A 24052-nucleotide genomic window follows, 5' to 3' on the forward strand; every position below is an offset into this window, starting at 1 on the left:
CAGCCCTCAGCTCTGCACCCTGGTCCTGAGTGAAAGCATCACCCACAGCATCACCCCCAGGCACCGAGAGCAGCAAAGAGACAACGGGGTCAATGGTCTTTTCAGGGAGGAAAGAAAACCCGAATGAAAGACCTCTCGATGACTGTACTTCTCGTTCATGCTTTTAACAAGATTTGTCCCCTTGGTCATCCCGATGCCTGCTTGCCATAGGATGAGGAGCCCATGGCCCGGCTCAGCACTGCAATAATCAGATTTTTAAATTAACACACTTTACCTCAAGCCTCTTCAGATACAGGAACAGAGCAGAAAATGTTCCGATCCTGCGACTTAGCACAGCTCTCCGCTAACAGAGAGTCCCCTGGCTGCTGCAAAACCTCCCCACGTAGCTCCTGGAAATGCCCTTATCAAACCTTTCCTCCTGCCCTGTCCGGGGGACAGCAGCCACCTTCTGCCCTCGAGGAGGGCGATGAGAGCAGCGGGGCGAGGGGGATTTCAGCGAGTGGTGACCAGGCTTCCCTTGGCACCCGCAACCCTTTGGCTCCGGTGTAAATGACGGCAGCTGGTGCAGAGCAGAGCGCGGCTCCACCAGCCTGCCACCGGCACCGGCACCGCTCGGCACCGGTGATGGGCAGCACAGACCAATCTCATCTGACAGAGGGACGGACTAAGCAAACCGCTTTGGCACTTAAAGAAAATGAGCTTTTTTTTTTTCCCCCCCCAAAGAGGGAAATGGGTTTTATCCCTTCAGCGAGAATCTCATCCAAAGGGCTTTTTCTGTCTGTAAAGAAATTTCTATTCTCTTACCCTGTAGCAGAGATTAAGGGAGGCTCAGTGGTGTATAAAAATAAAACAGATATGCAAACATCAAGCAAGCTGAAGACAAAGCTCCCATTCCACGGTAGCCAAAGCCCGCAGCCCAACGGGTGCTGCTCCCCAGCCGCAGCAGCCACCTCCGCTTCACAAACCGCTTTTGGCTGCGAGTGCAGGTGACAGGGAGAGGAGATCTGCACAAAGATAAATCACCCATGGGGTGAAAAAAACAGGGCTCAGCCTGGTGTCGGTGCTGAGCTGTGACCAGGAGGGTTTGGGGAAGGTGCCAGGGATGCGGCGGGGCTCAGCGCTGCCCGTGCAAAGCACCCCAGCTTGTTTCAAGGAGAGGAAAGTGGTTTTGGTGATAAATGATCCATCACTCGGTGCGGGCTCGGAGCCTCCATCCTCCTCTCTGCTCTGCTTTGCAGTCATCAGCAGGTAGGAAATAGCTTTGCCATCACGGGCGTCCTTTCTGACTGCACCGGGGGGATGCACGGTGGCTTTGGGAGCAGCTCAGAGCCCCCTGAATTGCACCGGGAGGATGGGCAGGAGGATGCACAGCAGGGTGCTGGCAGCACATGGCGGGGCTCGGTGCTACCAACCCCTCCCAACGCTTCCTCTCCCTCCTGCGCTCCATTTTGCGACGAAATAAATGAAGACCCTTTGTGTGCGGCTTGTGAGAGCAGCCGCAAAGCTCTTTCAAGACAAGCAAGATGCTGCTACAGAAAAGAAGAGTTGAAGGACCTCACTACACCGGTCCCAGCCCCTCCTCCCCCTGCACACAGCTGCCACGTGCCTTTGTGCCCTTATGCAAAACGAGGCCATAAATTCAAACCGAGCAAGGTTTTGCTGTGAAAAGCTGCCCGAGACAACCCAAACCAGCCCCTTCCCTCCCTGCAGCACGCTCACATCAGTTAAGGCCGCGTTGATGTAGTTGTTGCTGTCTCCATCCACGGAGATGAGGAAGGGAAGGCATCGGTCGGGCGGCAGGACGTCCATGCTGCGGTTCCTCTCCCGGTTGCGGGGCAGGAGGGCGATGCTGCACTCCTCCACGTCCAGGTGGGGAGTCACTGAGTTCAGGGTCTGCGAGGACACGTGCTCCCCTTAGCCCCCTTCCTGCCTGCACCGGGGCCAAAACCCCTGCCTGCTGCTCCTCAGAGCCGAGGTCCCAGGGGTGGTGAGCACCAGGAGGGTGAGGAGCAAGGGGGTGTTGCAGGGGGGATGCAGGGGGTTTGGGGCCGCTCACCTGGAACTCCTCCCGCAGCTGCGAGGAGTTGCTCTGCGGCTCTATCCTCACCATCTCCTTGTAGGTGGGCTTGAACTCGCTGGCAGGGATGCTGGTCTCCCCGCACAGGCAGGCTTCCAGGATGGCGTCATGAATGAAGACGTACTGCTCCTTTCAGGGGGAGGAAAGGGGAGAGGGCTGAGCCTCTGCAACCTGCTGGTGACAGCACCCCGCGTGTCCCCAGCACCCGCTCACCTCCGTCTGTATCATGTTGATCCTCCGCGAGCACAGGGTCTTCACGCAGTTGTAGATGTCCACAACGCCCTCGCACTCGGCCATGTCCAACATAACGTCCAGGACGATGTAGCAGCCGGTTCTGCCCGTGCCGGCACTAGGGATGGAGGGGGAAAACACAGCAAACACATTCCCAGTCTGCACAGCATCCGCACACAGCCCGAGATGCCAGCGGGCACAGAGCAAGGTCTGTGCGGGCAAGGGCTCAACAGACAGCCCCTGCCCACGGATACGGGGGCAGCCGGGGTCCAGGCAGAGCTGCCTTGCAACGCCTCCATAACCCCAGTTTTGCCTTAAACCACCCTCCCCACCACCCGCCCAAACACACTGTTACAGCGACCCGGGGGCTGCAACATGGTCAGATAGCAGGTGGGAGGGTGAGCACCCACATCTAAGGTTCATTTTTCATTTAAGACAGGAAAACATAGGCTTTTTGCAACAAAACCAGCAGCTAAACCATCTGAGTGCCGACAGTCCTCTGGGACCCCATCCCAAAAGGGCCGACGCAGGCAGCAGGAGAGAAGGATGCTCAGCACGAGCCCGGAGAGCGCAGGGAGGTACCCCCAGCGCAGAGGTACCAGCCGGGGGGACCCTCGGGTTAAGGCCGAGCCCAGCAGGATATCCGGAGCCAGACGACCCAGCAGCGGCGATATCCCAAATCCTGGTGCGCTTGTACTCGCAGCAAAAGACCTACTGATGCGGCGACCCCCTCCGCGGCGCGTCGGGAACACAACCGCTCCCCCCGCCCCTTTCCTACAAAGTCTTTTCCAGTGAAATACTAATTTCTGGGGCTGATGAATCATTCGTCGTGATTATCAGTGATTACAGGCTATGGGCACTAATCACACTCACTGTTGCCGGTGAATGAATACTGATGAGGCAATTGACAGGGAGATAGCAAATAAAAAAAAAAAAATCCCTCCCACTCATCAGCTCCTCGTTTGCCCAGCGGAGGAAAAGCCATTAACCCGTCGTGTGGGGATGCCTGCTCAGGGGACAGAAAGCCACTGCTCCTGCTCAGACGTGCCACCGGTGTCCTCCCAGCTCCGGTGTCCCGGTGGCTGAGCCCCGTGGGGACAGCCCTGCGGGTAACCCTGGGAACGGGGCTGTCCTGCTGTCCCCTCCCTGCCTCTCCCTTCAGCCAGACCCAACGTCCTGACCGTCAACAGCGGTCGAGCTGCCCGTCCCCCTGTGCCACCCTTTCCCCCAGGGACAGAGCTGTGTCATCAGTAACGGATGCTGGGGCAGCCCCCAAAAAAGCGCTGCTCCCTGCTTGCCCCCCCTGGACCACCCGCAGCCCCCATCCCTGCTGCCACCCAGCCCAGTGGTGACATTTTACAGCTGGGTGCCATCGTAGAGGGACATCCAACCTCACGCCATCAGCTCCGGTGCCTTCCCTGCCTCAGCCTTTCCTTGTTACGAACCCAATTTATACATTTTGTATTTCCCTGATGAATATTTTAGCATCATTCAGAGCTTTTAGCATCATTCGGAGCCAGAGAATGAGCACCCACCCCAGTGCTCTCTCCCGTCGGGGCCATCCACACCCCACCAAACCCCACCCTGGAGGGGGATGCACCCCACAGCCGGCTCTGCCCCACGGCCACACACATACCTACAGTGGATGACGATGGGGCCGGCGTCGGGCGGCGTGGATGCCTTCACCCTGCGGATGAAGGCCAGCAGCCCCGTGGCGTGGTAGGGGACACCGTGCTCGGGCCACGACATGAAGTGGAACTGCTTCACCTCATGCCGGGCCGAGTAGCCCCGCTGCAAGGGAAGGGTGAGATGGAGTGAGGGTGCACGGGGAGGGCAAAGCCACCCAAACACCTAATTTTCTTGGGAATCCATGATTTTGCCAGCTCAGATGGACCACACAGCGGTCGGCTGCTTTGACCAGCCTCACAGCTCCCTCCTCCTTGGCTGCAAGAGGGCTAAAAACCAGCCAAGGAGGAAGAGGAGGTGACAGCAGCCACAGGTCTAATTCCACAAGCATCTTTGCTACCTGCCCTGTAACTAGACAGTAATTTCACATTCCTGTAGATTAAGGGGTAAATCGCACCAGCTCCATCCCCAGGTACCACGCTGGAGAGTAATGGCCACGTAAACCCACACTCCAGCCCGGAGGAGAAAAATCATCCTTCAGCCCCGTTGCAATTACATGGTGCTCACACGGAAATTAAATACTCCCTCACTGCCAAAACCAAAGCAGGGCTGAGCCGCTCACCCCGGCAGAGGACGCAGAGCCAGGGAAAAGGCAAAGGAAGAAGCCACCAGCATCCCCAGGGCTCAGAGGCTGCACCTCAATCAGGGGTGAAACCTCATGTTGGGGTAAATAAATAGGGTATTGGTAAATGAAAATCTAGCGATGGTTAGAGATGCCCAAGGTGGTCGGTTCTCTGCCTGAGGGAGCGGGGTTGGGCAGGTCACAGCTGGCAGGAACGGCACCGTACCCTTTCGAGAGCAAAGGTGCGGACGGCGTACTCAGCCAACGTCTCCGACTTCACCAGCGTGATCTTGATGTCCCCGTACATCTCGGAGTCATCCGGCCAGTATTTGGAACATTTCACCTGCAAGGAGAGGAGAGGATGGGGTTTTGCCTCTGGGAAGGAGGCTTCTGGCAGAGCCGGAGCCCAGAGGGATGGGATGGGGTCCTTACCCGGCCCACCTCCACCAGCTTGGTTATCATCACGATGCTGGAGCAGTGCTCCTGCCACACCATGCGCCAGAAGTCGTACACCATCTCCTGCTTGGGCCCTGCGGGATGGAGGAAAGGCCACCGGGCATGGACGGGCAGTGCCAGCAGAGCCCGGCCATGGCAGCGCCACAATGCCACCGCGTTTCCCCTCTTGCCTCTGCGGCACTAACGCCCCCGCAGCATTTTAAGCACCCTTTTTCCCCCAGGGACGCACGGTGCTGTGGGGCGGCAGGAAGGGCGGGAGCTGCTCCGCATTGCTACCGCCCCATTTGGCCCTGAATCGGCCCATTCCCTCCCCCTTCTTGCCGGTGCAAGGTTAAATCCCACCAGGGACAAAACCCGGCTGCTAAATCAGGAGCTGCTGAACCGCTGGCCGAGAGGGCAGGGGGAGGAGGCAGCTCACCTTGTGTGGCTATGAAGTGGTTGGACCTGTGGTAGCCCTGCAAGGGAAGCAGAGACGTCAGTCCCAAGTTAGGGGGACACTGGGACACCTGAGAGCGGGGGCACAGCCCCGTAAAACATTTCCCAGTCACCCAACTGGTAGCAACTCCCTGTGTCTGCCGGGCCAGGTCCTGGCCACCGGTGTGGTGCTACCCACCACTGCAGGAGGAGGAGGTTCAGCAGCCACCCGGCACCCGGTGCGCTCTGTCCTGGCAGGGTGCACCTTCCACATCCCATGAAAGCCTCATGTAACACCCAACCCTCATCCCTGTTCTGCACCAAAATCCCCAGCAGCACCCCGCGGACATCCCGGGGTCCACCAGCTCGACCTCAGCTCCTGCCGGCATCGCTGCCGAGCACGGCGACGCTGCCATGAGAGCACCATTAATGATAACCCATCCCACAGCGGCCGCATGGCGCTGAGCGACGGCCCCACTCCCTTCCTTCATCCCAGCCGCTTACGGGGCCATTCCCAACTCTTAACAGGCATGTGCCAGCACGTTCCAGTGAGGCCACTGCTAAAGGGACCGGGGACCCAGTGTCCCACCCCTCGGCCATGGGTCCAGCAGAGTTCAACCACGTCACACGTGTGGAGGTGACGGCAGCTTCTCCATCCACCACAGGTCCTTTCACGGGGGATTTTTGTGGGATGAATCCAACCCCTCCTCCAAGCACACGGCCCTGCTCTCCATCACCCCGGGGAGGACGTGCCACAGAGACCTCACTTTCCCCTTCCCTGGGCCGTACCGAAGTTTATCCACACCTTTTCTCAGCCTGCCTCTCCCAGATGCTATTTAACACCACACTGCCCAGTACGACGCCTGGGAGGAGATGGGAGCAGAGGGGAACCATCTACTTACTTCTCGGTTAATCCGAATCTTAAGGATCCCGTTGGGACACAAGTTTGAGAGAAAAAGATCAGAGGCAGAGACATTAGTGAGGCACAGCTCAAGAGACAGGTTAGAGCACTAGCCCTGGAGCAGGTCACGGAGAGCCACAGGGGAGAAAGGACACACGGGGACAGGGGACAGGCACGGGGATGCTGCTCAGGCACAAGGAACCTATCACGGTGGCATCAGGCCACCATTGCCAGATGATATCCTCTAGAAAGGAGGGAAGAGCGGGACTTGCTGCTGCTTCCAGGAGATGCTCAAGCCCTGTGCCTGAGGGAGCCTTCCTGCACCTTCCCTGGTCTCGGCATCGCTGGAGGCGAAGGGGGACATCACTCTCAGGGGACAGCAGGGCCGAGCTCTGCCCAGACTCACATGCACCGACAGGATCGGGGGTATCCCGGTGCGAGCCCCCAGCTGGTCCCTTGGCCCACTCAGCATCTGCATCCTCCGCCCAGGGAGGAGGGAGATCCATGGCCGCGAGAGCAGGCGAGGGGAGAAGAGAGGATGGAAAAGGGGAGGAGAGAGGGAATGAGGAAGGAGGGATAGAGCGGAGCAGAGAAGGGAGAGAGGCAGCAAGCAGAAATTGCTGATGAACATAAATAAATCAGGCAGGCTCTTCACTGCGTGTCTCAGGGATGCACAGATTAGCCCATCCCGGGCTGTCTAAGCTCCTCCAAACGCTGCTGGACAGACCCTGACAGGCCACGGGGTCCACGGGAAGCTCCTGTCCCAGCCCAGACCCCCGACAGAGAGAGGCACCGTCCCCACTTACATCGATGTAGTTGGCATTGATGTAGTCGGAGTTGGGATCGCCCAGCAGCGGGTGCAGCTTCACTCGGTGACGGTCGTCTGGAAAGCAAGGGGAGAAGGGACCATCAGCACGCAGGGGGATGAGCACGGGGATGCCACGTCACCCCGCCGGGTCCCAGGGCACCCTTTGCAATCGTTTTGCACCAGGAATCTGCAAAACGCAGGCAGGTGGGTTGTATTCAGGGGCAATAAATACAAGCTGGTGGAGGTCTTTCCAGAGATGGTGGCTTAGACCAGCAGGGACATGGGGGAGCAGCTTTCAGCACAGTACCTCCCTGAGCTCTGCCCAGTCCTGCCAAAGACAGGGTACACCCACCAGTACCCTGCCGTCCGCCCCGGCAGGGCACCAGGATGGCCCAGAGCCCAGAGAGGCGAGCGGAGAGCTCTGCCCAACCTTTGGTTTCCACCTGGAGCCCTGGACAATGCTGGAGGGGAAGGGATGAAGCTGCGGAGCAAAGCATGTGGGAGGTGAGAGCACCAGAGCTTCTGGAGGGCCAGGCTTGGTGCCTCCAGCCCTGCAGGAACGTCACTGGAGATGCAGCATGGAGCGAGGTGGCTGTGCCACGCTGACTACGGAGGGAGCTGGTGAGGAGCATCTTCTCTCCTACAGGGTCAAGCCCTTCTCCAGTATTCTGTCCTAAAAACTCATCGTTTAACCCCTTTGTCTCATCCTGCACGTCCACACCAGAAGCTCCCTGGGGCAGGACTGCAGTTTCTCCTAAGTCCATACAAGAAAACACACCCCAGGTTACCTGGGGCCTTCCAGCACCATCCAGAATATCATGGTGATGTTATCATCACCCCAAGATGTCCCATCCTCAAGAGTTATCCAGCTCCAGCCCTCCTATTTACTCCAGTGTCCAATGCCCAACAGGAGCTCTCAGGCTGGGAACTCTGCACTGAGCAAGGACCCTTCTGCTACCCTTGACCAACCAAACCCCACCAGTTTATTCCTTACCATGGGCCACACACCTACCAAAAAAAGCCCCCAAAGCCTTTTAGAAGGTTTTTCAAGCTGTTCAGGGTATCTAAGCCTTTGCTGAAGGCACTCACATGTCGACACGTGATCCTGTCTCCCTTTGGTCTTGTCTTTCTTCTTCGAAGCATCCCAGCCTTCAAAGAAACTCTGGAAGGAAGGGACGGCTGTCACGACCCGAGGGCAGGACTGTGGGGTCCCCCCCAGCCCCGCAACCTTCCCGGGGAGCGGGGCAGACAGGGTGGTCCCTCCACCCCAGCAGCCAGGTCCCGCAGCCCCAGCTCCATTTCCATAGCACGCTCTGCCAGCTACACGCTTCTGTTGCATCCACAAAATGCCCCATTTTCCAGCAAATTATAGATTGCCTGGTTTTTTTCCAGGGTTGGTTGTGGTTTTTTTTCTAAACCTCCCCAGTCCCTTTCTCTCCCCAGCACAGAATAGGTTTGTGTGTAATAACAGTAACATTCATAGATTGGCGTAAGAGGAGGAAAGTGGAAGGAAATTACATGTTTTCTCCCCTCCCATAATATCTGAGTGCTTTCAAATGACTAGTTCCAAGAACATACAGCAGCTTTTCAAGGAGCACTAATGATTATAGCAAGCCCTGGTTTGTCCAATACATGAAAGGGGGGGAAAAAAGGCTCCTGCACTTGAAACAACTAAGCATTAAACAGTAATTTCACTGGGAAATTTCAATCACCAGACCTGTGGGACACCAAGGAGTCGGGAAATCAACCCCGCTGGGTGCGCTGCGGCAGAGGCGCGTGGAATAACACGCTCCATTACAAGTGCTCCAGCCCAACGAGGTGGGATGGGCACGATGCGGCCAACGACCCTTGGGAAGGGCTTCCCTCCCTCTGGGATCGCACTCTCCCATGTCCTCTCCCTGGGGTCTTCACCATCTTGGGAGCTGCCAGATTGTAGAGGATTTGCTTGTCCTTAGGCTATAGCCATGCTTATCACAGGACGAGCGTGTTGGAGAGCAGAACGTGACATCGTGGTGCCCAGAAGGACCTGAGAAAGGGAGAAGCATCCCCAGCCCTTGCAGGAGAGGTGGGATGACGCACTGCAGACAGGAGAGGTGCGGGCTGGCTGGCAGAGCTGATTTGGCTCATCTCGGGAACCTGTTCAAGCTGAGAATTAAATCCTGTGCTGCCAGGACCAGAGATTTGATCCAGACCCAGGGACACCCTGCGTGCTGACGATGCCTGTCCAGAGAGCTGTGAGCTCCGGCTTCTGCTCTCCAGAGCACTGCAGCTCCAGGTCTGGAGCATCTTCTCCTTGCACACAGGTCCTGCCCATGCCACCTTGTCCATCCTACCTCCCACCCTCCCTGAGACACCAGCACAAGATGCTCTCACCTCATACTCCTGCTTGAAGCCGTAGCCTTCTGCCGTCTTCATCTGGTTGATATGCTGGAGGAGATCTGCCACCCGCACGGCGGGATGGAGCTGCCCGGTGTGATACGGGGACCCTTTGCGGCCACACTGGCGGCGGGGGGAGCCCCCCAGCAAGCTGCTGGACTCGTTGACCACGCTGCTGCGCTGGTCGCCTGCAGAAGGGGAGGGAGAACCGGGAGCCGTCAGGGGAGCAAAGCCTTGGACCGCATCCCCATCACCTCCTCGCACCCACAGAGGAGGGACAAGAAGGCACCTGGAAACATCCCCGGGAGATGCTGGTGCTGCAGCCGGTCTCTCTCCGGGGGCCACAAGTGGTCCAGACCCCCCCCGCCATGCTCTCTGCAGGTCTTCCTACACCACAAAGCCAAAAACGCCCATTACAGCCTTTTAGGACCACAGCAGATCTCTTCGAAATCAGTGGGCAAGACCTTAAGGGGGTTAATAAGCTTATTTCCTGTGGATTGAAGCAATTAACTCCCATCCAGACGAGTAAGAGCTACGTGCCCAAATATTCACACAAAGTCCTGACTTGAAAAATCGCGTTGCCAAAGTCTCCGGCTCAGCTTAACACTTAATTTCCCTCACTGCTAGATACCGGCACCTTATTCCTAGTGCTGACACAAATGGAGCTTGCTGCTGTTTAATGGGGGAGTTTATGCAGTATTTACCTGGTTTATGCCTTTGCCGTGTAATTACCAACAGAGCCAGACTAAGACGTCGCCTGCGTTTATCAGGGCAAGGTCCCACACCGGATCCTGAAATCTGGGTTTGCGCAAAACCCGACGCTCTCCACTGCTGCCAAGAGATGCAGCAGGCACGGATCCTGCAGCGGCAGGCACGGATCCTGCAGCGCCCAGCCTGCAACACCGTCCACGTGCTGCTAGGAAGCAGCTTTGCAAGACGGTGCATCCTGGCTGCGGTTTCCCCTAACACCACCCCTAAAAACCGCCCTTGCCACCTCGCTCGCAAAAGCACCCAGGCTTTTATTTTTTGGTCTGCTTGAATGCAAGGAGCAGCCCCTCACCCCCTGCCTGCACCTCCTGGCTGCCCGTGCAGCATGGGTGCGGTGCGGGTGCAACTCGGGTGCAAGCACATGCATGGAGCAGGGTCTCCATCGGGCATCACAGCCCCCAAGGAGACCATGCTCCAGCCTCTGCAACCAGAAACATCTCCCTTGCAGGCTGCCAACACATGGCTGAACCCACAGGACAGCGCGGGAGGGCCACGCTGCGCCCCGCGGCACGGCTGACGGGCACACCGGCCGCTGGGTTTAATGAGAAATTAATTGCAGGCGTTTGCAAGGTGCCAACAGCTCCACACAGCCACACACTGAGGACCCGCCCAGGTTCCCATGAGAACTATTAGTGATTTTAAATGCAAGGAAACTGAGGCATGGTGGGGAACAGCCCCCAGCCAGTCCTGGAGCAGCCCGTTCATTTACCTTCATTAGTTAACGATGCTTATAGGCAGGGGGTGGCCGCAGCGGAGGCTGTCCCCAGCTGTGGCAGAGAGCCCAAGCTCCTCACATCTCCTCCTCCACCCTCTACCAAGCAGAGGGATGAGGAGCAGCCAGCAGCAGAGCAAGCAAGCGGGTGGGAGCAGGATCCGGCCCCTCAGCCCCCTTCCCAAAAGAAAACGAGGACCAGCAGCCTCAGCTCAGCCCCCTCAGAGACCCACCAGCCTTTGAGCATTGCAAGGACAGCAACCAAAAAATAATACACCTAGCTAGATGCACTAAGAGGAGGAAAAGTTTGCCCTCTGGGCTTCTATTATCCGCGAGACAATGCCGGGAAGCGTATTAATCCCGCAGCCGGTGGAGAAGAGCTGTGGGTAAGCAGCATCTTGAAGTTACTGTAACAGATGTTATTAGCATATGGTTGAAACTGGGGCATCCAACGAGTTATTTTACAACTAAATCAGCACAGAGATGCATACTCCAGTGGGTGTTAAATTATCAGTCTCCCTCCGATGTGAACGTGGTGGCTCCTTAACCCTCCAAAGCCCAGGGCTGCGCAGAACACCACTGGGCGAAGCCACACGGGTGTGCTGGGTGAAGGCTGGTGCAAAGCTTTCAGCCTCAGCGTAAGGCAAAGAGCTGGGGTTCACCCAGCTTCAGGGGGCTGCAGCCAGCGTTTGAGCCCACAAATGGCCTCAACCCACCCAGCCACCAGCTCAGATCTCCCCTTCGAGAGGTCGAGATGCAGAGACCCGGCTCAAGCCACCCATAAGTGTTTTTCCTTCAGCAAAACCCAGATGATAATAAAAGCTACTACAGACGCAGATTAGATCAATGCCCTCGGAGGTTCACACAGGGCATGGAAAAGCCTGCAACGTGCCACACGCATCAGGCTAAAATGGATGCAATACACGCTATTGAGTGTTGGATAAATATTTCAGCTGTTTCTGGGATATTTAGGGATTATTGGGGACCCTTGTTGTGGCTGGATGGCAGCGGGGGGGATGCTGCGGTTCCCTGTCCTTACCTCGGTTGCTGTAGTTGTGGGTGTCCATGAAGGAGAGCCCCAAGCGCTCATCCTCCTGCAGCGTGCTCTGGTCGGTGAAGCTCCTGTCGATGGCACTCATCATGTGCGTCTTCTCGTGGCGGTAGTTAATGGTCGCTTTGGTCATGTTGACGGGTTTTCTGCAGGGGCATGAAAAGGTCAGGAGGGGGAAGAAGGACATGCAAGCAGGGCTGACCCGACGGTGCTGTAAGATCCCCCCCAAAGCTACCGGGCTCGGACTATTTCAGGGAGCAGGATGGATTATTTCCCCCAGCAGTCACCACGCTTTGGTATTCCGGTGCCCCAAGCCGGTCACAGCCCACGTGGATCATCCCTCGCCAGCTGCAGCAACTCCAGCTGCTCATCCTCAATGTCCCCTCCCCAAAATGCTCCACGTCTGGAACAACTGGGAACGCTCCTTGGACAACGAAGGCTCTCCTCGGCCAGCTGGCATTGCACAGGGCAGCCCCAGCTCTCCTCCAGCCCCGTTTCTCCAGGCGTTACCCACCCATCACCCCACGCCACCTCGCTGCAACGTGGACCATCCAACACGCCACGTGCATCGCTGCGCTGCACAAGTGCAAGAAGTAGAAGACAGACATGGACCTGCTGGAGCGGGTCCAGAGGAGGGCCACAAAAATAACCAGAGGGAAGGAACACCTCTCCTGTGAGGAAAGGCTGAGAGTTGGGGTTGTTCAGCCTGGAGAAGAGAAGGCTCCGGGGAGACCTTATTGCTGCCTTTCGATACTTGAAGGGTCTTATTAGGGAGACGGGGAGAGACTCTTGAATAGGGCCTGCAGCGATAGGACAAGGGGGAATGGTTTTAAAGTGAAAGAGGGTAGATTCAGACTAGATCTAAGGATGGGATTTTTTACTTTGAGGGTGGTGAAACACTGGCCCAGGTTGCCCAGAGAGGTGGTAGATCCCATCCCTGGCAACATTCAAGGCCAGGCTGGACGGGGCTCTGAGCAACCTGATCTTGTTGAAGATGTCCCTGCCCATGGCAGGGGGCTTGGACTAGAGGACCTTTAAAGGTCCCTTCCAACCCAAACCATTCTATGATTCTAAAACCATGCTGGGGGGTCAAATCCATCCCCCCAAGGGACAGGCTGGACCCCCTGACTGCACACACGCTCAGCACTCGCCAGGGAGGCTTTTCCCCCCCATGCAAGGTCCCTGTTAGCACCTAACGAAGATGCTGGGAAAGCCCAGGAGCTCTCACTGGGACAGAACCTCACACCCCAAATTCAAGACATTTAAGAAAAAAACTGACTGTTTCCGACAGGCAGCATCAGGCTCCCAAGAAGCCAGAGCAGGGATTAAACCAGGGGAAGGGGGAACAGGAGATCTGAGCCCACGACAGCGTCTTGGTGGGGCCGGGACACTGCACGATGCTGCCAAAATCCAGAATTCAACCCGGAGTTGCTGACCCTTCCGCTTTACGCTGCCTTCGGTCTCTAATGAGCTCGGCGGCATTATTTTCCCCGAGCCAAAGAGGCCCTTAAAATGTACTCGGCAGAGAAAAGGACTTGAAGCAGCAGAGCAAGGGAGGCGGCCGGGAGGAAGGGCGAAGGAGGGAGAGAATGACAATTACTTACGGGTAATAGGAATAAGAATAGTAGTTCCTCCTGTCAAGCATGTAAACAAAGAGAACAGCAGAAATTGCATAAGCAGCTTTTCTCCGGCGTAGGGAAGGGGGATTACGGGGCAACTCGGCTGCCGGCAAATTAAATGCGTTTCTTTAGAAACCTGGCTCCCCTGTTGCATCCGTAGGTTATTTACTCCGGGCAGGAGCCGGCGTCCCGATGGCAGAGCCCAAGCACTGGCTCTCAGGACGACCACAGTCCCCGCACCAGCGGTGGGGTGTCCGTAGCACCCCTGTCCGAGGGGTTATTCCACAATTTTTAAGACTGAACCGCAAACGTGTCCAAAACGCAGGGCATCCCCCCGGGAGCCGGTTAGGGGCCAGGCAACCCCAGCGGGGCAGGTGGGGTCGGGACATTGTGTTTCCAGTGCACCATTTATTAGGGGCGAGTGTATTTGGGGGTGCGTTTCCATTCCACCATCTCAGTGTTTTTTCCGATGGCAAAATGCTCCGGAGGAGATTTATGGGCTCGTCCCAGCTTCCCAACGGCCCCAAATTCAGGGCCCTCGGCACCAGGTCTGATTCGTGGCTCTGGTTTGTCCTTCGACAGGTTCACCCCGGGATGCTGAAGCAAAGCTGCTCCTCCTCCTCCTCCCGCCCTGCAGCGCGGGCAATGGGAATGCAGCAGCTGCACTCGTGGCTTCCTACCTGCCGTCCCAACAGCATCACTCCTGAAAACACCTCCGCTCCACCAGCATTTGCTCCATCAGGGACAGATCCGATGCCGTACGCATGGGATTCATCCCAGAGCAACAGCAGGCAGAGAGCCACGAGCCAGTCCTGCACCCCTCGCAGTGTGCAGGGATGCTACCACAGCCTTGCTTTTCCAGCTGGCGTAAATCAGCAAGAAACCTTTAAGGGAGAACGAAGCCATAAAGAGATCTGCAGATTTACACGGGCTGAGGTTGTGCCCTGCTATTTTTCTCTCCCCCCCCCCCCGGCTGTTAATGTACTTTCCTCCCATCATCCCAAGCCCTGCATGGGGAAGGCGTTTAATTGCTGTCCTCTCTCCCTGCTTTGAGAGCCCCCCCGGCTTGGCGTCGCCTCAAGCCCCACAAGGTAAGAAGCCGCTTTCCAGGGCGCTGCGCCCGAGTGAAAAGCAGCAGCCGCATCCCCAGCGCTCCCGGGGATGAGTGTCCCAAAAAGCCCTTGCCCTCCTCCCTCCCACCCTGCCGTGATGGCCACAGCCGCATCCACGCTGGCCGCGCTCGGCTCCCCAGAGAGCAGGGACCTCCGTAGGGGTGGGAGAGCAGTTTGGGGGTCCCCAGGGACCGGCACCCCTGGGAAAACCTCCCCTCCAGCATGCACCCAAATTTTAGCATCTCATTTAGAGCCAGCTGGAGGCTCTCAGCAAGGGATTGCTTACATTTCACTGGAAGCTCAGTGGTTCCCCATTAAAACAAGCCCAGGAGGATGCAGGACGGTCCCAGCACCCACGCTCCAGAGCAGGCAGCTGCGGGCAGCCCTGCCCAGCCCTGGAGGAAGCGGGGATGCTGCTCCTCCCAGCGCTCTCCAGGAACTGGAGCCCAGGACGAGAGCCAGAGTCTGCCCAGGTATTTCAGCAGGACACACCGCACCGCTTTCCAGGCAAAAGCTGTGGTTAGAGGTTTTTTTCTGGCCATCACCCCAGAATCAAGCACCCCCGGGGCTCTGCTCCCACCGGTGCCGGGAGGTGCTGGGCGCTTACCCACCGTCTTGGAGGCATGGCGGAGGGACAACAGTGGAAAGGTGCAATGCCTTCCCCTCCTCTCTGTCTCCAGGAACGCCGGCTCGATGCAAGGGGATCGTTTGTGGCCCCATCCCTAATCAATCCACCCCTGGGGTAGGGTACCAGCACGGACAGACCCCAGACAGCAACGCTCATGCGGATGGATGCAGCCCCGGGCTGGCCAAGGCAGCGGGGAAGCCCAGAGACAATATCTCAGTGCAGATCAAGCTGACTTTTGTAATTTTGGGCTGGAGGGGTACAGGGCTGCACACCCAAGGGTCCCCTGGCTGCTGTTAGCAAGGGGAGAGCTGGTGGGACAGGGCCAGCTGGGCTCGGTGCCGGCCCAGGGCCCCTCTGAGCCCAATCCTGGCCAGAAGCATTTCCATCGATGCAGAATTGACAGAGCAGCACAAAGCCAAAAAGAAGCAGCAAAAGAGGTAAAAGGCTGAAAAAGAGGGGGGGGGGAATGGGACAGTGGAATGAAGCTGCACAGCCCCAAGGGCGAAGGGACATTGCCGGGACTTTGCTCCTTGGTCCCCAGTGCCTCCTGCCGTGCCCAGTGTCACAGAGCAAGGAGGGCACCGTGGCCGGTGGGATGCACGAGCGCATGGAAGCACAGCTCAAGGGAGGGTTTGGAGTCTGCCCAGCGCAGCAGAACCATCACCAGTAACTCCCAGTTAGTGCTGGGGTGGTGGAGAAGGGCTGAGCTGGGAGCAAGGGATGGATGGAGGCACCAGCCACCACACCGGGTCTCCTTACCCTTTCCGAACGACAACGATGATGGCTCCCAGGAGGATAATCAGGACAATGAGCCCTCCGGCACAGATCCCCAGGATCAGGCCCATCTCCTCCGAGTGCTGCGACACCTCCAGGGGACGCTTGCTCTCTTTGCAGGCAGCTGCCAGGGGACAAGGACAGGCAGGAGGGGTCAACGCTCAGCTCCGGGGGGTTGGCAACATCAGATGGGAAAACACAGGGATTTGTCCCACGGGATGCACATTGCTCCTTGAACACATTTTATTCCACTGAGACGTTACGGGGCTCTGCAGTGCCACGCCATGACCGTGGGTGAGTCCTTCTCTCGGTTCCCATGGGGCGAGATGTTCCCTTTGTGCCACCTTTCGTCACGCCCAACGTAAGCATGTCCATCCCCGCATTCAGCATCCGGCACCACCGACTCCAGCCTCCCACCGCAATAACGGTGTTAAGAGGAAAAACTCAACCAAGGGAAAACCCAGATACCAAAGAAAGTGGGAAACAAGAGCGCAGGACGGGACTGTAATAAACCACCGCGGGCACCCCGACTGCTGCCGGCGCCGGTAACAACACGCGCCGGCACGGCCCCGACCCCCGGAGCAGCTGCAGGTTTGGGTCCGCAGCCTTGGCAGGATCATGCCGGCTGGGAAAGGGAGGGCTCACCTTTGCGGGCAATCCGGACGCAGTTCAGCCGGGTTTCCTACGGAGGAAAAAAAGGGAGGTCAGTGTCGGATGAGCATCGCAGCAGCTCCACTCCTGCTCTGAGTGAGGCTGGGCGGAGGCAAAGCTGGTCCGTTGGTGCTTTGACCCCCAAATCGAGGGAGTTTGCAGGTGATTTGTGCCGCAGCACCCGCTGCTGAGCCAAAGGAGCTCCTGGGGACGCGCACACCAAAAGGATGCTGCTGAAGGGTTCTGTCCCCAGCGTCCCCTAAACCAGCGTCCCCATGTTTAGCCGAGGCCATCGCTCCTGGCACAGAGGGGACGGCAAAGTTCAAGACCATCAAAGGGGGGACCCAGCAGACCCAGCCGAGCCGCAGGTCACCAGCATGTCGCCAACTGCAGCCAAAACACTCCCAGGTCATCGTTCAGAGCTTCACGGGGATTATTTATCAAGCAAAGTTTTCAAGCCCCAGCCCCGGTGCTCTGCATGCGCTGCCAAGGTTGTCGTGAGGGCTTCCAGCTCAGGCCTCCAACAATCTTAGCATTTTCATTTTTAGGGATGGGTTCAGCTAAAATATTCCATCTTTCCATATATCCAACTTCTGGTGCAAAATAAAAAGCACCATTTTGGCAGGACTGCCTTCTTCCCTGAGCATCCTCCAGCCCCTCAGGACACCAGTGCTGGCAACGCCGCTCCATCTGCCCTCGGATCGAGACACCAAGACCTGCCCGTGCAGCATGCCTGGGGCAGGGCCGGCTCCGGCACCGCTCTCCCTCAGGTCTCCAGCTCTTCTTTCTCCTGCTTCTTGCTCCATCTGGCACAAAAACCACGAAAAACCCAAGCTGGGATCCAGCTTTTTCGCAATGTCTGACAGCAGCCGGGACAAATCCGTTGCCTCCCAGCAGGAAGGCAATAAAACAGCATCAGCCACCAGTTATTATCCAGCAGTGCCCAAGCAGGCCAGAGCCGAGACCCTCCTCTAATTACAACCCAGCGAGGTGTGAACGATCCTGGAGCGGAGGAAAGGATTCAAAAACCGGCACCGTTCTGGCAAGATGGAGCCGCGCAGGACGAGGATGCTGCTGTGGTCCTGCTGCTTCGCTTTCACGGCTCATCCTTCCCCGGCTGGGACGGGAGCTGCTGGAGCAGGTGAGGCCGAGAAGGGTCCCCAGGGGCTCCCAGTGCTCCCACCGGTGACTTGGAGGAAATCAGCCCGGGGGGATGAGGGGGCTGCTGCCGGAGCGGGGCTGCTCGAGCTTCGCCAAGAGAACGGGCAGCAGCAGGCAGGGAGAGGGCAGCCCGGCAGCTTCCCAGGAGCTCTCTGCAGCATCCGCTGTGTCCGCAGTGGGTCCCAGTAACACACACGTTGCTCTTGCTGCCCAAATGGTCCTCTTCCACCCCAGGGTTAGCCCCAGGGAGGCGGTCTCCCCGGCACTGGCGCTGGTTGGGGTCCCGGCCGGTACCGCAGTGGGTGGCGGAGGCTGGGCTCCATCACCCCCGGTGCTGGCACCAGGAGGAGGATGGGCACAGCCCAGGGGTGCCGGGAGGAAGGGGGACACCCATCTGTGATCCCAACGTGCCATTAGGGTGGCCCGGAGCACCAGCTCCCCCCAGGCAGGACACTGGGGGTGAGCCCAGAGGGGCAGCCCAAGGGAGGGGGATCTAAAACAAGTTCCATTTTTTCTGACCCCCCCGGACCCCAGGTGGGCTCCCCTGCCTGGTCCATCTGGGTCCCCAGACACCCCACCGGATGGAGCAGGGTCCCACGGCTACTCACCCCTTTGAGGTTGCTCATGGCTTGGAAGTAGATGAGATATGCCTTCTTGGGCTCCAGCGGTGGGTTCCAGTAGCCGCTGTAGGTCTGGTTGTCCCCCACGGTGAAAGGTTTGGCTTCGGTGAGGCTGCTGGCGGGCAGCTCGGCCCCGAAGTAGTGTACAGAGCCATGGGACATGGCATCATCAAAGGTGAGCGGCACCGGGAAGCACTCCTGCCCACCCAGCTCCCGCTTGAGCTTCTTGGGCCGGTCTTCTTCTATGATGACCTGGTAGGTGCTGGCGAGGGTCAGGCACAGGTTACCTTCATGAAAAGGACGGTCCTGCCCGTCCCTTGGTGCTCAACCCCGCCCGTCCACGCCGTGCCACCCCGTTTGTGGGGGTCTCGCCCTCGTGCAGCCCCAACCTACCTGATGGGAGCCCCTCTGCCCTGCGCCGGCCGCAGCAGCACCGTGATGGTGCTCTCCGACTCGCTCAGCGGCGACGGCATGTCCCCATAGTCGAAGGTGGGAGCTGCAAAGGGAGCAGGGGAGAGCGGGCAGGGGTGAGTCCTGGTCCCCAGGGATGCACTCGGGGCTGCCCCCCCACTCAGGGGGGAAACTGAGGCACGAGCAGCCTTGCCCACGGCAAGGCATCACCGAATGGCGTGATGCGGATTATTACAAAGACAGACCACCTCTCCAGGTCTCAAGCAAACGTTGCAGTTGGGAGAGAACCCGTGGGCGTGAGCGTGGGGGGGTTATCAATGCTGGTCTGGTAGAGGGGAGGAGATGGGAGCAGGATCCGACCTCAGCAGGACCCAAATGCTCCAGCCTGGAGATGCACCCCAGGGACGGCACCACTCTGAATCGCCGTCACAGCGCAAGCATCCCACCCAGGGCAGAAGCACGTCCAGGGCAGCCCAGCAGCACCCCCAGACTAAGGTGGGGGATCCCCCTCGTGCCTGGCACAGCCCCGTGGGTCCCCAAGCCATCGTTAGCAGCTGCTGGGGTCCAGCTCATGCCGCTCTGCAATTTCGGTGCCCCCATTAGGGCTCATCCCAGCCCATTTGCTGCAGTTAACAGTGACGCCGCAGACACGAGCAAACAGCCCCAAGTAGTCCAAGGCTTTTCAGTGAAGCCCAATTAATCCCTTGCTTGTACGCTGATAGCTCAGGCAGCACCGGTGCGCCAGGCTGGCCGGACTCCCCAGCCAGAGCCCCACACTCAGCCCAGCTGATGGATCTGGGGGGCTGCCCGGGGGGCTCACGGCACGGCTGCCACCACCACGAGCACCCTTTGATAGCAGCAGCCGGCCCCCAAAATCCACAGGAGCGCACCGGAGGCTCCAGACCTGCCATCGTATACCTGAGCGGAGGAGAAGCCCCAGCACCAGACGTGGAGCCCAAGGGAACCTACCGGAGATGTTGGTGGTGATCTCGGTGAGCGCCGTCTGGCCAAAGCCCTTGCCGGTGCGGGCCCGGACCGAGAAGAGGTAGGTAGTGCCGGGGTGGAGGTTGGAGAAGACGTGGTAGGTCTCGTTGCGTAATTTGGAGACGGTGCGCCGCGGGCCGGGCACGTTGACCGCCGGGTCGGAGGACTCGATGCTCTGGTAGCTGATCTGCAGGGACAGGGCAGAGCATCACCAGCAGCCACGGGAGCAGGGAGAGACCCCGGATCCAGGTGGAGAGGGGGTTAAAGGGATGAATTCAGAGGAGGGGATGGTCATAGGGGCAGCCCGGAAGGCAGACGCTTTTTGGAGTAAATCAAAAGCAGAGGTTCATCGGAAAAGCCGTTGCTGGATAATACAGCGACCCTGAAAGCAGGGCTCCCCAGCAGGGACAGATCCTGCTAGCAGGAGGATGAATGCAGGCTGGATCCGTGCTCCAAATGAAGGGCTCGGGGCCAGCAGTAAGCTGCAGCCACCCTTAATCCCCACAGCTGAAAGGAGCAGTAGCCCCCGATTGCCCCCACTACATCCCCCCTGTATCCCCGTGGGTCCCCGGCGTGTGCCCCAGCTGCCCGGGTCGTACCTCGTACTGCGTGATGAGGCCGTTGGGCTCCACCGGTTCCTCCCACTTCAGAAATATCATGTCCTCCAGCGGGGTGAAGGTGAGGGACTCTGAGGCGATGCCGCCGGGCACTGGGGAAGGAAAGGGGACGTGCTCAGACGCAGCAAGAAACCGGAGAAGGAGAAATCCTCTGGGAAACCCCTCCATGCGGCTGCAGCAGCTCTCCCCCGTGACCGAGCCACCGCGTCCCCTCTGCCATGTCACCCAGCTCCGGCACGTGCCACCAGACAGGGCTGGTGGATCCCCAGGGCAACGATGCTCTCGCCGTGCGCCCGAGCTCACTGGTGACACGTTGCCACGGGGCGGGGGGGTCCCCACGCCACGGCACAAACCCTGCAGGTACCATTTCGGGCATCGCGCCCAGCTTCCAACAGCACAGCAGCAAGCCCCCCGCGCGCCGTCACCATCAGAGCTCACCTGCATTCACCAGTGCAAGGAAAGAAAAAAAAAATTCCCTTTTCCCATACAACCCAAATTCCCCCCCCCCCCCCCCCCAAAGCCACCAGAATCCTCGGGAGACATTGCCGGCGCTCACACCAGCAAGCAATAACATCCTCATCTGCAGATGGGCTTGACAAGCCCCAGCCTTCCCCTCTAATTAACACCAACAACAATAATAACCGCAAACAATAACAGCGATCGACGGCACTGGGATCAATATTCGCTTCTTTACCATGGATTTCTTGACTCGAGGGGGTCAGCGAGGAGGACAGGAGAGGCGATGGCCCGGCAAAGACCACGATTCACCAGCAGCATCCTCTGCTGCGGGTTTATACACCCAAAACACACCCCCTCTCATTGCAGAGGGACGTCAGCTCTTCCCCTCTATTTTTCTTTTTTGCAGCTTTTGTTCAGATCTAATTATGGGGCCGAGAGAGGGATTGCCTTCCGTGCGCTTCCCACCATGCAAATACACAATTTCCACTTGATTTACAAGTTAATTTAATCAAGGCCGCCGTGTCCTACACATGTACACAAGGCACTTATTAAATTTGCAGAGAATTACGGAAACCTTTAGGGCAAGAACGTGTGTACCTCTATAGATATTTATATATAAATATATATAGCCTATATATTTTTTTATATATATATAGGTACAAGCACCACACATTTGTGCGTGCACCAGGTTGAGACTGGCAGAGGCGCACAACGGCTCCCAGGTGTGCGCATACCCCCCTGCCATCCATACACATCATATACATTGATTTATGCACTTGCATATATTTATTCTGGCTGGCACTGCATACGCCCTGCCCGCAAGGCAGGGAACCGGCTCCCTGCACACGCCTCCCCGCAGCACCCACACGATGCAATGATATTTCCCCAGGCACCTGGGATTGAGTCCCATCGTTTCGTGCAGACACAGCCCAAACTCTCCAGCCGCGGGCCACCGACCTTCCCGAGCTCCCCTGGATCTATATGGGGCACTTAAACACCAGCCGGGCAACCTATAGATGGGTCAGTCTCTCCTCTCGGTGTCCTGCCCACAGACCCAGGAGCCAGCCCAGGGTCCAAGAGGGATGCTGTGAACAATGCCCTTGGTTTGGTCCAGTTCTTAATGCCCCAGAAATGGGTTTTCCAGCCCAAAACCAGGGTTTACCACTTGGGATGGGGGTGTGCATCTCTGCAGCCCACACTGGGACCCCCCCACCCCCCGAGACAAGCCCCAGCGCTGCATCAGGGGATGCTGCGACCGAAGCTGCCAAAATAAACCACAATCAAGGGTCCTATTATTAACGAGCCTTCACCACCTTCGCTTAATTACACAGGCGGCTGCTCATCACCCGGTTTGTGGGAGCTCGAATCCTCATCGCCCTCCCAGGCAGGGAGACGCTGGGCCAAGCCCACGTGTAATAGTTGCAATATATCCATAGGTGGATGTCCACTGATCGACCCCACCCAAGACCGAACGTATACGTGGCCCCAAGTTCAACCCAAGGGGGAAGCCGCAGGCCCCCGTGCTCCGATCGAGGCATAGGGGAAAGCAGCTGGAGCGATTACAGTATAGCGAAAAAACATCTGGAGCTCCTGTATTAATATTCAATAAGAAAACAGCTGGAGCAGTCACAGCACAGTGAGAACAGCTGAAGCAATTATAGCTGGAAAATAAACCATCAGGAGCGTGAAGCTAGGTGCCCCCGGCCGGGCAGGCTCAGGGTTGGGGATACAGAAAGCGCTGACGCACAGAGAAGGGTGCCCAATTTAGGCTTTAGAGATGAAAACAGGACCCGGAGATGCTGCCGGCTCTGCTCCAGCTCTGCAGGCTTTGCCTTCCAGCCTCGGAGAGGGGAGCGAGGAGCAACGCGCACACAAAAGCTGCGCCTTTCGGTGGGTCCCAAATCGAGGTGAGTCTCTCGCAGGGGGATTTCATGGCCGGCTCCTCCTCGGCGGTCGTCCAGGGGGTCTGCAGCCAGCCAGATTCTTTGCATTTATCAATTCTTCCACCTTAATTGCTGATTCTCGATGCTAAGATGTTCTTAGTAATCAGAGATTAATGACGTTCTTGCTTAACTGTAAGCGCCGGTGACTCTGTGAGGGACAGGGATGCTCCAGCCACGCTCAGCTCCCAGCACCCACGCCGGGCACAGTGGCTCCTCGCGCCCCACGCCGGCCCCAGCCGCTGCTGCCCTCCACGGACCGGGGTGAGACCCCCTCGCCCCCCGGGCTGCAGGACCGGCGGTCAGAGCGGCAGCACGTGGGGGCTGCCCAGCTGTCCTCGAAGGCGGCTGAGTCGGCACGGCGCGCGGAGGAGATGCCGACGGGGCGGCGAAGGGGATGTGACGAGTGGAAGGAGTCGTTAGCAGGGCCCAGGGCCCTGCCGGCCCTGGATGTGGCCTGCTGCTGATGGGTGGCACCAGAGACACGAGCCGGCTCTGCCCTGTACCTCCTGCCACGTTTGCCAGATGTAGTGGTGGTCTTGGCAGTGTTCGGTTTACAGTTGGACTCGATGATCTTAAAGGTCTTTTCCAGCCTATACGATTCTGTGATTCTGTGATCTCCAGAGCCCAAAACAACCTGAGCTCTCTGCTGACGGAGGGCTGCAGCCGGGGTCCATGGTGCTGGGTAAGCCGGACGTGGGAGACCTCTCTGGTGGCCCCAGCTCCAGGACATCCCTGGGGAAGGGCTGGGCAGGAGCAAGAGATCCCAAACCCCAGAGTCCTGGAGCAACACTGGAGCCTGCAGTGAGGACGTCAGCCCCGCTCGGGTGCCAGCAGCGGGGACCCAACCCCGGGGCACAGCCAGGACGGGGACAAGAGAAACAGCTCGGCTGTTCAGGAGGAACATTGCTGGCGAATAACGGGGGCCAGACACCCCTTACCAGCACACACTCATCCGCAGAGCTCGCTTGCACAACCCGAACCCGCCCGAGAGCAGACTTAACCAGGGAAGAGCATTGGGGAAGCCAAGCAAA

General features: G+C 58.3%; 1 protein-coding gene across 1 annotated transcript in view; it reads right to left on the reverse strand.

Annotated features, from left to right (window-relative positions):
- The window catches only part of PTPRU (protein tyrosine phosphatase receptor type U), a 78045-nt gene that overhangs the window by 21610 nt on the left and 32383 nt on the right, over positions 1–24052 (reverse strand). The window contains exons 9-25 of the mRNA XM_072885207.1: positions 20602–20711; positions 19988–20189; positions 19001–19103; positions 18596–18869; positions 16821–16857; positions 16161–16299; positions 12031–12188; positions 9509–9699; positions 8225–8297; positions 7134–7210; positions 5431–5467; positions 4989–5086; positions 4783–4899; positions 3945–4099; positions 2291–2426; positions 2057–2206; positions 1720–1893 (exon numbers count right to left, since the gene is read on the reverse strand). Coding sequence (XP_072741308.1) covers positions 1720–1893; positions 2057–2206; positions 2291–2426; positions 3945–4099; positions 4783–4899; positions 4989–5086; positions 5431–5467; positions 7134–7210; positions 8225–8297; positions 9509–9699; positions 12031–12188; positions 16161–16299; positions 16821–16857; positions 18596–18869; positions 19001–19103; positions 19988–20189; positions 20602–20711 — 2231 coding nt within the window. The remainder of the gene's footprint in view (positions 1–1719; positions 1894–2056; positions 2207–2290; positions 2427–3944; positions 4100–4782; positions 4900–4988; positions 5087–5430; positions 5468–7133; positions 7211–8224; positions 8298–9508; positions 9700–12030; positions 12189–16160; positions 16300–16820; positions 16858–18595; positions 18870–19000; positions 19104–19987; positions 20190–20601; positions 20712–24052) is intronic.

This window comes from Ciconia boyciana, chromosome 21 (assembly GCF_034638445.1).
Source record: "Ciconia boyciana chromosome 21, ASM3463844v1, whole genome shotgun sequence".
Lineage (NCBI taxonomy): Eukaryota > Metazoa > Chordata > Aves > Ciconiiformes > Ciconiidae > Ciconia > Ciconia boyciana.